The sequence below is a fragment of the Hyperolius riggenbachi genome, chromosome 2 (assembly GCF_040937935.1).
Source record: "Hyperolius riggenbachi isolate aHypRig1 chromosome 2, aHypRig1.pri, whole genome shotgun sequence".
NCBI classification, from domain to species: Eukaryota; Metazoa; Chordata; class Amphibia; order Anura; family Hyperoliidae; genus Hyperolius; species Hyperolius riggenbachi.
This window is the reverse complement of record NC_090647.1, coordinates 12,708,388-12,725,174: the sequence shown is the minus strand read 5'-3', so window position 1 is coordinate 12,725,174 and position 16,787 is coordinate 12,708,388. Positions and strand designations below refer to the sequence as shown.

Here is a 16,787-nt window from a genome sequence, read left to right as displayed (position 1 = left end):
CACTGGGTGACTGGGACTAATATTCAGGAAAGTGGGTGGAGCTTACAACAGCCAATCAAAATTCACCTATTGATTTGTAAAGGGAATATTTAAGCTGCTACCATTCTCTTATACTGTTAATAGCAGATGCCTCAAACCTGGTACAGTTGGTCACTGGGTGACTAGGGTTCAAATTCAGAAAGGGGGCAGAGCCCCAAACAGCCAGATTTATTTATTTTTCAATGGGAATATACAAAGTATTGATACCAAGGACCCCAAAGCTGATAAACTTGATAATTGAGTGACTGTATGTCAAGGTTAGAAAAAGTGGGCAGTGCCAACAACTACATTTTTTACATGGCAGGGTTCCCAAACTTTACACAATTGGCCACTGGGTGACTGGGATGAATATTCAGAAAGTGTGTGGAGCCTACAACAGCCAATCAAAATTCACCTATTGATTTTCAAGGGGAATATTTACATTGCTACCATTCTTACACTGTTAATGACAGAGGCCTCAAACCTGATACAGTCAGTCATTGGGTGACTGGGGTTCAAATTCGCTAAAGGGGTGGAGACACAAACAGTCAATCAGATTTGTTAGATTGATTTCAGCCATTCTGTTTTTGGCAGGGTTCTCAAAGTTGACACAGTTGGTCACTGGGTGACTGAGACTAATATTCAGGAAAGTGGGTGGAGCCTACAGTAGCCAATCAAAAGGTACCTGTTTATTTTCAAGGGGAATATTTACATTGCTGCCATTCATGCACTCTTAATGGCAGAGGCCTTAAATCTGGTACAGTCAGTCACTGGGAGACTGGGGTTTAAATTCTGAAGGGGGCAGGATAAAAACAGCCAATCAGATTTGTTTAATTTCAATGGTAAAATGCAACTTCTTGATGCCAAAGACCCCACAGCTCATAAACTTGGTCATTGAGTGACTGTATGTCAAGGTTAAAAATAGTGGGCGGATCCAAAACTAACTTTTTGCATGGGAAAATATAAACTGCATCTATTCTTGCACTGTTAATGGCAGGGTTCTCAAACTTGACACAGTTGGTCACTGAGTGACTAGGATTAATATTTGGAAAAGTAGGTGGAGCCTACAAGAGCCAATCAAAATTCACCTATTGATTTTCAAGGGGAATATTAAAACTGCAGCCATGCTTACACTGTTAATGGCAGAGGCCTCAAACCTGCTACAGTCGGTCGTTAAAGAGGAACTTCAGCCTAAACAAACATACTGTTATTAAGTTACATTACTTATGTTAATTAAAATAGATAGGTAATATAATCTCTTACCCACCCTGTTTTAAAAGAACAGGCAAATGTTTGATTTCATGAGGGTAGCCATATTTTTGGTTGAAAGGAGTTGACAGGTAGCATGAGACACAGTTCCAACTGTCCTGTGTGCTGATCACCCCTCCCAGTTGCTAGGCAACGTGAATAACACCATAGGAAATCCCATCATGCTTTGCACAGCATCAGGGAAAAAAAGCCCAGGCAGTTTTCTTTGGTGGGTGGAGCTTAGATAAAAATGCAGCTAAAAATGATGCTTTGGTAAGAAAAACAAAGTTCTGATGCTGTGAAACTGTTAAAGAAACACCGAGCCTTTTCAGTTCTGCTGAGTAGATTTTTAGTCCGGAGGTTCACTTTAAGTGTCTGGGGTTTTAATTCAGTAAAGGGGCGGAGCCAAAAACAGCCAGATTTCTTTGCTGGATAAACTGCTTCCATTAGCACAATTTTGATGCCAGGAACCCAAAAGCTCACAAACTTGGTCATTGAGTGATTGTGTGTCCAGGTTACAACAAGTGGGTGGAGTTAAAAACAGATTTTTCTGGGAAATTGTAAACTGCAGCCTTTCTTCGCTGTTAATGACACGGTTCTCAAACTTTGCACAGCTGGTTACTGGGCAACTGGGATTAATATTCAGGAAAGTGGGTGGAACCTAAAAATGCCAATCAAAAATCACGTCGCTTTTCAAGGAAAATATTAAAATTGCTGCCATTCTTGCATTGTTAATGGCGCAAGCCTCAAACCTGGTACAGTTGGTCATTGGGTCACTGGGGTTCAAATTCAGAAAAGGGGACAGAGCTACAAACAGTGAACCAGATTTGTTTCATTTCATGGGAAAATACAAATTATTGATGCCAAGGACCCCAAAGCTCACAAACTTGGTCATTGAGTGACTGTGTGTCCAGGTTACAAAAAGTGGGCAGAGCCAAAAACAAATTTCACTGGTAAAATGTAAACTGCAGCTATTCTTACACTGTTAATGGCAGGGTTCCCAAACTTTGCCCACATGGTCACTGGGTGACATATTTATATTCAGGGAAGTGGGTGGAGCCTATAATAGCCTATCAAAACTCACCTGTTGATTTTCAAGGGGAATAATTAACCACTTCTCTACCACAGGTTTTTTCCCCTTCAAAAGCTCTTCCCATTCTTTCGGTAATAACTTTATCACTAATTATCACCCTGAAATGATCTATACATTGGTTTTTGCAGAAAAAACTAGGCTTTCTTTGGGCAGTACTTTATGCTAAGAATTATATTATTTTATATGCATTTGACAGGGAAGAAGAAGAAAAAAATGAAAAAAAAAATCACAATTTCTCAGCTTTCCACCATTGTAGCTTAAAAATAAAATGTGCTATTGTAGATAAAACAGACATCTTTTATTTGCCAATTTGTCCCAGTAATTACAATGTTTAAATTGTGTCCCTAGTACAAAGTATGGCGATAATATTTTATTTTGGGTTAGGGGTGAAGGAGTTTTTCAAAATAATGAAAATGTATTTAATTTTTCTATGGTAAGTGAATAATGGTGTATTTGGAAGTAGTTTTACTTTTTGGCCACAAGATGGTGCTATACGTACTCAGTTTTCTAAAAATAGAAAACAGAACCAAATATTTAGATGTGTTTATAGGCGTTTGTAAACAAGGACGTAGAAAAGGCGTGGCAGAAGTTGCTAAGTGGTTAAATTGCTGCCATTTTTACACTGTTAATAGCAGATGCCTCAAACCTGCTACAGTTGGTCATTGGGTGACTGGAGTTCAAATGCTGGAGAGGGGTGAAGCCACAAACAGCCTGATTTGTTTAATTTCTATGGGAATATACAAATTATTGATGCCAAGGACGACAAAGCTCACAAACTTGGTCATTGAGTGTTTGTGCGTTAGGGTTAGAAAAAGTGGGCGAAGCCAACACCAGCCAAATAACAGCAATCAGGTTTCCCCCCTTTTCATTTTTTGTTTATTTTTTGTAATAAATTGTATTGTGCTGTGTAATGTCTGGCACTCCTTTAATGCTTGTACTCTTAAAAGTTTTAAAATATTGGTAATAAAGTGTTTTTAATCCAAAATATCAGTAACGTTACCAGTACAGTAAATTCCTTGTTAACCGGAACTCAGGCATCCGGCTGTATCAACTAACCAGCGTGCCTAGTGGGGGAGACTAGGGGTGTTCATATCGTAGTTTGCAGAGTGGTGAGCAGCTGATATGACTTACGTATCCTCCGGGCGCTGGTCTTGTCTCCTGCAGATTCCAGCAGCTTTGCATAGGATTTATAAGTCATTCCGGCTGCACATATTCAGCATCAGACAATTCCCGTCTATGCCAGATAAATGAGGCTGTATATTAACTATTGACATTAGCCCAGCGCCGAAATACATACAGTATTACTGTATTTTCATACCATAAGACACAGCTTGGTTTAGAGGACAAAAAACAGGGGAATAAAATATTCTTAACCTGATGCATCCATGGTGCAGGGCATCTCAGGGAGCTTTGTTCCCACTCACAGCACTAAACCTGTTTCCTCTCTCCACCCTCATGCACAGCTGAGCTGCCCAATCAAGATTGCCAGAAGCCGCTAGGTAGACCAGTGCAGAAAACCAGACAGCCTGACTGGCAGCATGTGTGTAGATCTCCCAACTGCACTACCATTATACCTGCATTTAGGGGGTTCATCTGGGTCCCACCAGGCATTAGCTGGTGGCCTCATCTGCTGGAACATCGGGAGACACTCAGCTGCTGGTCTGGAGGTGGCAGCTTTGGATTTAACTGCTTCCGACTGCTGGCTCCCAGAGCACAGCGAGTACATCCTCGCACTGGAGGAATCTGCCCTGCTACACCTCCTCCACCAATGATGATTGCCTCTCCAAATTGCACTGCAAACAACCACCCAAGACCCCATGTGCTGGCCCCTCGTGGACACTAATTTAGTCTCTGGGTTCTGTACAGGAAGTAGGTCACAATCCTAGGCTGACTGCAGTCACCTAGCTTCCACTGCAGTCATCACTGGGGATTGTGGGTTTTACCTTGCTGCAGTTTCAGATCTTAAGACACAAATTAAAAAATATGGTTATAAATTAGCTCACTATTAAAAAAAATACTTCAACACTATGGTGCTATGGTAGGGACATTAGACTGTGAGCTCTTTTGAGGGACAGTTAGCGACATGATAATGCTATGTAAGTACAAATTGATGATAAAAGGATACATACTGCCAAACAGATTAGCTTGTTGCTGCTCCAAAGTCTCCAAGCCTTTCTTGCTGTATACTGGTTTAGCTTGGGGTGGTTGTTCACTAGGCGTAAGTCTTTCATGCAGTTCTTCAAGAGTCAGTTCTATAAAAGCACAACAAAAAGTGTTATTACATTTTCAACAACACAAATCTACAAACGTTTACAAGGAGCTTAAAGAGTAACTGTCAGGCTGCAAAAGCTAATTTAAACCTCTATTCTCCTGTGTTAAACAGTTTAGAAGGAAGCCAAAAAGGCAATACTGAAGTTAAAAATCTCTCTTAGGCGCAGTGCACACCAAAACCGCTAGCAGATCCGCAATATGCTAGCAGTTTTGGGAGCTGATTTCAGAGCGATTCTAGGTATGTTTAGAGAGGTTTTCTAAACATACCTAGCGGTTTTGGGTGCGTTTTTGTGTAGCAGATTACACATATTGTTACAGTAAAAGCTGTTACTGAACAGCTACTGTAACAAAAATGCCTGGCAAACCGCTCTGAAGTAGCGTTTTTCAGAGCGGTTTGCGTTTTTCCTATACTTTACATTGAGGACGAAACGCTTCCGAAATCCGCAAACGCGCAGCAGGAGGCACGTTTGCGGCTTGGCAAAAACCGCAAACCGCCGGTGTGCACCATCCCATTGCAATACATTAGACAAGCATTTTTATAGGCGGATGCGGCCGGCGGATCGCTCCAAAAACCGCTCGGTGTGCACTGGGCCTCACTTTTAATGTGTGCTGAACAGCAAAGCTGTTAGACCCAAGCTCTCAAAAGGACGAAAGGCCGCATACCATACTGCAAAGCATTCTGGGGCTGCTTGGGTCCTCCCCTCGGCTGCTAGTGAGAAAGTACAGGGTCAAGTTACAACAGCGTAGCAGTGAAAAATCTCTGGGCAGAGTACACTGCAGGAGTCCGCCATTGTTCCTAGCCACATGGCTAATTAATATTCACTGCACAGTAGTGTTATTCATTAGGGATCTTTTGTGTGAGTGAATCCTCAGGAAGCAGGCAGGACATGACAACACATTTGGCTTCATAGGAGACAGAAAAACATGGAACCTGCCATGAGCTGTCAGGAGCATCATTCTCTGCAAATACTATATAACAATTCTGTGAAATCCAAACGTGGACAGTGAAATGCATATGTAATGTAAGTGCAGCCAATATTTAGCTACTGATATATGTGTTTATTTTCTATGAGACCTTATACCTAACAGCTCCTCTTTAAAGAGACTCTGTAACAAAATGTTCAGCCTTATTTCTTCTATCCTATAAGTTCCAATACCTGTTCTAATGTGGTCTGGATTACTGCAGCTTTTCTAGTTGCACAGTGGCTATATTATATATGTTATATAATCTAATCTTCTTTCCTTTGTCAGCTTTGTTGGCAAGGCAGGAATGTGCTGCTCTGCTGTGATAGGCAGAAGCTATACACACCCTCTCCACGCCCCCTCCAGGCTGTGTATGAGTCACAGACTGAGCTTCTCTCAGCCTATTACATGCTGGTTAGCAGCCATGTTTTTTGTTTGTAAATACTGCCTAAAACTGTTAATTACAAACCAGGATTGCAGCAGGGAGTGGCAGAAACAGCACAGAGGGGCACAGGAGAACATAATGAATAGAATGGTATGCTTTTTATTGTAAGAATAGTACAGATTCTCTTTAAGTTGAGGGGGAAAAAAGTGCATAGACTAAGAGCCTGATCCAATTCACTTTTTCTTCTACAATTTTTTCACCCAGGTGATTTCACATCTTATCAATAAAATGCATTTTAGGCCAACAGCAAGCAGGAAATTACTCAGAGTAATTTGGACAGAACTTTTTAACCTACCTTTTGGTATATTTTCACCAGCAGGGTGCTGAAAATGTATTACACAGAAGATTACAAATGATGTCCTAGGAGAAATGGTGAATTGGATTGGGCACTGAATGTCAAATCTAAGCTATCAACAGAAACCCTCATCATTGAACAGAAGTAATTGTCCACATCCCTCTGATATTTGACACATGAGAAGAAACAGGCAGTGCTACAGTAATCTATAGATAAAGTGAAAAATACTTTACCTGTGCTACTGGTCATCATCTTTGTCCATTCAGATGCAGACAGTGCCTTTATATCAAGGTTAGGATCCCTTTCAGATGCAGTCAGTCTCTCTATATTGGGATCCAATATCCAAGACTGAGGCTCCATTGCAAAAATTAGGCAACAGAAAGGCTCGATTTTTAAAAAAATGACAAAGCCTTTATTTTCACCATTTATACCTTTGACAGATTTAAAGGACACCTTGCAAAGGTTCCTAATAGAGCTGGACCTGTCAGAGCTGCAGTTGTCAAGGTGAACAGTTCTCAAGGCTGAAAGGTCCTTATTTATAGCACGTTCCAGTTCCTCTTCCGTAAATTGGGGATCACAGCCTGTAACTTTAAGTGTATCATCCTGTACACCGATAATAAAATACCCTCCTCTGCTGTTAGCAAATGCTGAAACATATTGTTTAATACTTTCCTTAATCCGATCTTTCAGCTTTTTTGACATAAAACTTTTGTACTCCACAAATTCTGATTCTCCCACATCAAAATCATCACCCACACTGAGGGAATTGTTTTCTGATTCTAATTTATCTTCAATATACTGGAAAACAAGGGGTTTGTTATGTAAGGGGGAGGAAGCCCACCCTTTTATCTTCTCCTCCAGAAGATTACCAACTTCCGCAAGCTCCAACGTCTTTTTGGAGGTAAAAGATCTACTGTATAGTCCAGTCTGCAATGAGCAGAGTCGGGGATGTTTGTCTTGAACAATCCAGGTTTTGATGAAAATCAGTAAACATGACCCGTGTTGCAGGAAATCACAGTAATGAGATTTAGCAATAGATAAAACCAGCTGACTTAATTCGTTTTCAATGTCCATCCCTAACCCATGCTTCATGTACTGGTAATCTGGGTCGTCACTTCTCACCAATACAATTCCACCTCCGGAATTTAATAAGGCGCACACAGCTCTGGTTATTGCTTCTCTCTGTTTCTCCTTCTTTGCTTTGTCCTTCATTGTGTCCCTCTGTTTTTCACCGAGGGTGGCTTCACCGGCATCCAAAATGACATCAGGGAAAATATTTAAAAGAAGATCACTAAAAAACAAAAGATAATTATTTTTAGAATATCCCTCTTGAATGTTTTATACAATTAATAGTTGTAAAAAGAAAAAAAAAAAGAATAAAAAGTATTAAGGGCAGTCTGGCACACTGGATAACTGGCAGGAAAGTTTGGAACAGGGACCCAAGACAGCCTGACAGCTGAAATCCAAATTAACCCCTTCAGCCCTCAGTTGTTTTCACTTTATGCATCCGAGCAATGTTCACCTCCCATTCATTACCCTATAACTTTATCACTACTTATCACAATGAACTGATCACCTACCGCTAATGATCAATGCAGAGGCTGTGGAGAGAGTTTCCAGCTTCAAATTTTTGGGAGTCACCATCGCAGAGAACCTGTCCTGGGCTGACAATGCTTTAGCTCTAACTGGCAAAGCACAACAACGCCTCTACTTTCTGAGAAAACTAAGGAGCGCTAACCTCCCACAGAAGCTGCTGGTTAATTTCTACAGATGCACTATAGAAAGTGTTCTGACCAATTGCATGACGGCCTGGTACAACAGCTGCACGAAGGCTACTAGGGAAGCCCTGCAGCGAGTTGTTAAAACAGCAAAAGCCATTATTGGCACTGAACTACCATCACTGGAACTTTTGTATAATACTCGCAGCTTGAGAAGGGCCAAAAACATTATCAAGGACAACACTCACCCTGAAAATGCCTTGTTTGAGCTCCTTCCATCAGGTAAACGTTTTAGATCAACCCGCACACACACAAACAGACTGAAAGACAGATTTTTCCCATCCGCCATAAACTTGATAAACTCTGAATCCTCTCTGAAATAATTAACACTGTGTACAAATTGTTTAAACATCTGTAATACCTGGCATACTTGTATAATTTCTTCTCTTCCTTGTTACTATCACTATGGCCCCTATATGCACCGTGGGGTTGTCATGAAAAGTAATTTCGTTGTGTTACACAATGACAATAAAGTGAATTGAATTGAATCTATACCTTGTTTTTTCCACCACCAATTAGACTTTCTTTTGGGGGTACATTTTGCTAGGAGCTACCTTACTGTAAATGCATTTTAACAGTAATAATAAGAAAAAAACGGAAAAAAATGCATTATTTCTCAGTTTTTGGCCATTATAGTTTTAAAATAATACATGCCTCCATAATTAAAACTGACGTATTGTATTTGCCCATTTGTCCCGGTTATTACACCGTTTAAATTATGTCCCCATCACAATGTATGGCGACAATATTTTATTTGGAAATAAAAGTGCATTTTTTCAGTTTTGCATCCTTCACTATTTACAAGCTTATAATAAAAAAATAGAAAGAAATATTTCATCTTTACATAGATATTTAAAAAGTTTAGACCCTTAGGTAAATATTTATGTGTTTTTTTTATTGTAATTTTTTTTTTATTATTAAACATTTTATTTGGGTAGTTTTGCTGACAATCTAATTGCATTTTGTGGGGAAATGTGCTGCCAATCTCATAGCATTTGTGGGGAAATGTGCTGCCAATCTCATAGCATTTGTGGGGAAATGTGCTGCCAATCTCATAGCATTTATGGGGAAATGTGCTGCCAATCTCATTGCATTTTTGGGGAAATCTGATGCTGATCTCATTGCATTTGTGGGGAAATATGCCAATCTGATTGCATTTGTGGGGAAATATGCTGCCAATCTGATTCCATTTGTGGGGAAATATGCTGCCAATCTCATTGCATTTGTAGAGAAATATGCTGTCAATCTGATTCCATTTGTGGGGAAATCTGTTGCCAATTTCATTGCATTTTGTGGGGAAATCTTCTGCAAATCTGATTGCATTTTGTGGTCGGCCAGCCCTCCACCATGTGGTCTGGCCCTCTATGCCCACGAAGTTGGACAGCACACTGCTAAGCTCTTGTATATTTGGCCCCACCCATGACCACGTCCACATGCTGTTGTGATCATCCTCTTTTCTGGAAATCAAAATATGGTCACCCTACACTCTATAGTTCCAGCCAGCCAGGGTGGAAGGAGGAGGAGTTACACCCGGCGGTCTCGTGCAGGGCTCACGGAGAGGGAGCGGACTGCAGACGGTGGCAGCGCCTGTGACTGGAGCCAGAGGAGTGTGCCCTGGAACTGGAGGCCTTCCCTGGACTGGAGACGGAGGTGGACCTGTCACCCAAGGAGCGACCCAACCTTACGCCATGGCCGCAGAGTGACAGCGGGAGGCAGGAGCGAGGCAAGCTGCAGGACTGTAAGTATGCTGTGGCTGCTGGCTGGCTGTGCTGTGGACTAACGGAGGTGCGAGGGGGCCGGGGAGGGTTGGAAGAGAGCATTTTGTGGGGAAATCTGCCGACAATCTGGTTGCATTTTGTGGGGAAATCAGATTTCCCCACAAAATGTTTGGGTGGGAGGTCAGAGGTCCGTGGGGTTGGAAGGTTGTTGGGCATAATTTTTTTTGCTATGGGGCCCAGTCATTTCTAGCTATGCCCCTACACAACATCAATGTATATAAAAGTGTAAATCACAGTAAAGCATTTAATCTAAGCCATATAAACTTTATCAATGCTTTACTGTATAGTAATGTGTAATAAATGGCCAAACATAACATTACAAATACATTTTACATCTAATAAGTTTAGACTTGCTCACCTTTGCGCTTTTGATGTCATTCTGTGAGAATCATTAGGTTTTTTCTTGTTTTCCACCAAAGCTAATATGTAAGAAAAAAAAAAAAAAAAGAAACCCTTAGTGACAATTTTAGTGAATCTGTATATAAAGTATGTATAACTACATTGATTGCTGAAGATGAAAGATAGGAGGGCTGCCAAAAGTAAAATGTGGCAAAACAGTGATGGTTCAACGTTGAAATATACAGTTGTGTTCAAAATTATTCAACCTTAAATAAATAAATTATTTTAAAAGTAAAAAGTTGTCCTGACTTTTCACTCTTTGTACCAGTAGCTTGAGAAACTCACTAAAAGAACGTAAGGTTGAGCGTTTAATATAGTAAGACTCCTCCCATTATTTTTGTAGGAGGACTTAGCTTTTGATTTTATACATCCGGTTATAGTTTATATGACTATATCGTATAAAAACGCCTGAAAATGCACAGCATAAACATACACAGACAGTATAATCATATACAGACAGTATAATCATACACGCACAGCATAAACATACACGCACAGAATAAACATACACAGACAGTATAATCATACACGCACCACAGAATAAACATACACAGACAGTATAATCATACACGCACAGCATAAACATACACGCACAGCATAAACATACACGCACAGCATAATCATACACGCACAGCATAAACATACACGCACAGCATAAACATACACAGACAGTATAATCATACACGCACAGCATAATCATACACGCACAGCATAATCATACACGCACAGCATAATCATACACGCACAGCATAAACATACACAGACAGTATAAACATACACGCACAGAATAAACATACACAGACAGTATAATCATACACAGACAGTATAATCATACACAGACAGTATAATCATACACGCACAGCATAAACATACACGCACAGAATAAACATACACAGACAGTATAATCATACACAGACAGTATAATCATACACAGACAGTATAAACATACACGCACAGCATAAACATACACAGACAGTATAATCATACACAGACAGTATAATCATACACAGACAGTATAAACATATACAGACAGTATAATCATACACAGACAGTATAATCATACACGCACAGCATAAACATACACGCACAGAATAAACATACACAGACAGTATAATCATACACAGACAGTATAAACATACACGCACAGCATAAACATACACAGACAGTATAATCATACACAGACAGTATAATCATACACAGACAGTATAAACATATACAGACAGTATAATCATACACAGACAGTATAATCATACACGCACAGCATAAACATACACGCACAGAATGAACATACACAGACAGTATAATCATACACAGACAGTATAATCATACACAGACAGTATAAACATACACGCACAGCATAAACATACACAGACAGTATAATCATACACAGACAGTATAATCATACACAGACAGTATAAACATACACGCACAGAATAAACATACACAGACAGTATAATCATACACGCACAGCATAAACATACACGCACAGAATAAACATACACAGACAGTATAATCATACACGCACAGCATAAACATACACAGACAGTATAATCATACACGCACAGCATAAACATACACAGACAGTATAATCATACACGCACAGAATAAACATACACAGACAGTATAATCATACACGCACAGCATAAACATACACAGACAGTATAATCATACACGCACAGCATAAACATACACAGACAGTATAATCATACACGCACAGAATAAACATACACAGACAGTATAATCATACACGCACAGCATAAACATACACAGACAGTATAATCATACACGCACAGCATAAACATACATGCACAGCATAAACATACAAGGACAGCATAAACATACACAGACAGTATAATCATACACGCACAGCATGAACATACACGCACAGCATAAACATACACAGACAGTATAATCATACACGCACAGCATAAACATACATGCACAGCATAAACATACAAGGACAGCATAAACATACACAGACAGTATAATCATACACGCACAGCATAAACATACACGCACAGCATAAACATACACAGACAGTATAATCATACACGCACAGCATGAACATACACGCACAGCATAAACATACACAGACAGTATAATCATACACGCACAGCATAAACATACATGCACAGCATAAACATACACAGACAGTATAATCATACACGCACAGCATAAACATACACGCACAGCATAAACATACACAGACAGTATAATCATACACGCACAGCATGAACATACACGCACAGCATAAACATACACAGACAGTATAATCATACACGCACAGCATAAACATACATGCACAGCATAAACATACACAGACAGTATAATCATACACGCACAGCATAAACATACACGCACAGCATAAACATACACAGACAGTATAATCATACACGCACAGCATAAACATACATGCACAGCATAAACATACAAGGACAGCATAAACATACACAGACAGTATAATCATACACGCACAGCATAAACATACACGCACAGCATAAACATACACAGACAGTATAATCATACACGCACAGCATAAACATACACGCACAGCATAAACATACACAGACAGTATAATCATACACGCACAGCATAAACATACACGCACAGCATAAACATACACAGACAGTATAATCATACACGCACAGCATGAACATACACGCACAGCATAAACATACACAGACAGTATAAACATACACGCACAGAATAAACATACACAGACAGTATAATCATACACAGACAGTATAATCATACACAGACAGTATAATCATACACGCACAGCATAAACATACACGCACAGAATAAACATACACAGACAGTATAATCATACACAGACAGTATAATCATACACAGACAGTATAAACATACACGCACAGCATAAACATACACAGACAGTATAATCATACACAGACAGTATAATCATACACAGACAGTATAAACATATACAGACAGTATAATCATACACAGACAGTATAATCATACACGCACAGCATAAACATACACGCACAGAATAAACATACACAGACAGTATAATCATACACAGACAGTATAAACATACACGCACAGCATAAACATACACAGACAGTATAATCATACACAGACAGTATAATCATACACAGACAGTATAAACATATACAGACAGTATAATCATACACAGACAGTATAATCATACACGCACAGCATAAACATACACGCACAGAATGAACATACACAGACAGTATAATCATACACAGACAGTATAATCATACACAGACAGTATAAACATACACGCACAGCATAAACATACACAGACAGTATAATCATACACAGACAGTATAATCATACACAGACAGTATAAACATACACGCACAGAATAAACATACACAGACAGTATAATCATACACGCACAGCATAAACATACACGCACAGAATAAACATACACAGACAGTATAATCATACACGCACAGCATAAACATACACAGACAGTATAATCATACACGCACAGAATAAACATACACAGACAGTATAATCATACACGCACAGCATAAACATACACAGACAGTATAATCATACACGCACAGCATAAACATACACAGACAGTATAATCATACACGCACAGAATAAACATACACAGACAGTATAATCATACACGCACAGCATAAACATACACAGACAGTATAATCATACACGCACAGCATAAACATACATGCACAGCATAAACTTACAAGGACAGCATAAACATACACAGACAGTATAATCATACACGCACAGCATGAACATACACGCACAGCATAAACATACACAGACAGTATAATCATACACGCACAGCATAAACATACATGCACAGCATAAACATACAAGGACAGCATAAACATACACAGACAGTATAATCATACACGCACAGCATAAACATACACGCACAGCATAAACATACACAGACAGTATAATCATACACGCACAGCATGAACATACACGCACAGCATAAACATACACAGACAGTATAATCATACACGCACAGCATAAACATACATGCACAGCATAAACATACACAGACAGTATAATCATACACGCACAGCATAAACATACACGCACAGCATAAACATACACAGACAGTATAATCATACACGCACAGCATGAACATACACGCACAGCATAAACATACACAGACAGTATAATCATACACGCACAGCATAAACATACATGCACAGCATAAACATACACAGACAGTATAATCATACACGCACAGCATAAACATACACGCACAGCATAAACATACACAGACAGTATAATCATACACGCACAGCATAAACATACATGCACAGCATAAACATACAAGGACAGCATAAACATACACAGACAGTATAATCATACACGCACAGCATAAACATACACGCACAGCATAAACATACACAGACAGTATAATCATACACGCACAGCATGAACATACACGCACAGCATAAACATACACAGACAGTATAATCATACACGCACAGCATAAACATACACGCACAGCATAAACATACACAGACAGTATAATCATACACGCACAGCATAAACATACATGCACAGCATAAACATACAAGGACAGCATAAACATACACAGACAGTATAATCATACACGCACAGCATAAACATACACGCACAGCATAAACATACACAGACAGTATAATCATACACGCACAGCATAAACATACACGCACAGCATAAACATACACAGACAGTATAATCATACACGCACAGCATGAACATACACGCACAGCATAAACATACACAGACAGTATAATCATACACGCACAGCATAAACATACATGCACAGCATAAACATACACAGACAGTATAATCATACACGCACAGCATAAACATACACAGACAGTATAATCATACACGCACAGCATAAACATACACAGACCAGGCATGGTCGGAAAATTCCGCGGAATTATTAACAATTCCGATTTTGTTAGTCGGAACGGAATCTCTCAAACGGAATTCCGCAGAAATTTATAATTCCGACGGAATCACATCAAAAGTCTCTCAGTCTCTCTCTCTCTCTCTCTCTCTCTCATATCATCCAGTAGTGAATTGCAGATTTTCAAAACAGCTTATATACCATAGCTGGGATTTGAACCCAGGATGCAGTGTGTAGTAGGTATCTGTCTTACCCTCTAGACCATGACCCACACTACATGGTAAAGCTATCCTAGCATAAACCATACTACCATTATGATCAATTCAATAGAAAAAGTAGCATGATTAAGGATCGGTACTTTTTGAAAAGCATGCTTATATACCATAGCTGGGATTTGAACCCAGGGCACAGTGTGTAGTAGGTATCTGTGTTACCCTCTAGACCATGAACACACTACATGGTAGTAGGTATCTGTCTTACCCCCTAGACCATCAACCACACTCAGGGCCGGGCCAAGGCAGAGGCTGGAGAGGCTCCAGCCTCAGGGCGCAGTGTAGGAGGGGGTGCACAATTCATTCAGCTGTCATTCCCAATTGTGTTTGAAGCAGAAATAAATAAGAAAAGGTGATACATGGCAGCGACTGCACGCCAGATAAGTAGCGATTAAGGTGTTGGGGGGGGGGTTGGGGGCCCTGGGGCACCTCTTAGTGTAATAGCAATCAGTGTGTGATGGCTGGGGGGCACACTTTGCTGTCTCAGCCTTGGGTGCTGAAGGACCTTGTCCCACCTCTACATGCTAAAGCTGGCCTAGCATGTACCATACTACCATTATGATCAATTCAATAGATATGCTATGGTATATAAGCATGCTTTTCAAAAAGTACCAATCCTTAATCATGCTACTTTTTCTATTGAATTGATCATAATGGTAGTATGGTTTATGCTAGGATAGCTTTACCATGTAGTGTGGTTCATGGTCTAGAGGTTAAGACAGATACCTACTACACACTGCATCCTGGGTTCAAATCCCAGCTATGGTATATAAGCTGTTTTGAAAATCTGCAATTCCCTACTGGATGATATAAGTGGATGGATGGATGAATGCACAGACACATAATCATACACACACAGCATAAACATACACGCACAGCATAAACATACACGCACAGCATAAACATACACAGACAGTATAATCATACACGCACAGCATAAACATACACAGACAGTATAATCATACACGCACAGCATAAACATACACAGACAGTATAATCATACACGCACAGCATAAACATACACAGACAGTATAATCATACACGCACAGCATAAACATACATGAGCACAGTATATACATGCACGTGACGTATGGCTATGCAGCCTTCCACAGTTAATGCTGACCTGACCACTGCGCTGGAAGCTTCCGATCCACCACTGCGTCACGCAAAGGCTGCAGCATGTTACCGCTTGACTTCTGTGGCGACAGAAGTTATTGAAGGCGATAGGCAACGCAAGAATTTCATCGACAGGAGCACAATGTGGCATCGATGATGGGAATCCGGGACTTCCTGTACATCAGGGAGTGCGTCACTAGCTGGGGCAGGCCCATGCATATGACTC

The 16,787-nt window shown here is 39.9% G+C and overlaps 1 protein-coding gene across 1 annotated transcript in view; it reads right to left on the bottom strand.

Moving 5' to 3' along the window:
* The window catches only part of LOC137544584 (schlafen family member 13-like), a 63,048-nt gene that overhangs the window by 28,548 nt on the left and 17,713 nt on the right, over nucleotides 1-16,787 (bottom strand). Inside the window, exons 2-4 of the mRNA XM_068265682.1 lie at nucleotides 10,248-10,308; nucleotides 6,567-7,624; nucleotides 4,489-4,611 (exon numbers count right to left, since the gene is read on the bottom strand). Of these exons, the coding sequence (XP_068121783.1) occupies nucleotides 4,489-4,611; nucleotides 6,567-7,624; nucleotides 10,248-10,308 (1,242 nt within the window). The remainder of the gene's footprint in view (nucleotides 1-4,488; nucleotides 4,612-6,566; nucleotides 7,625-10,247; nucleotides 10,309-16,787) is intronic.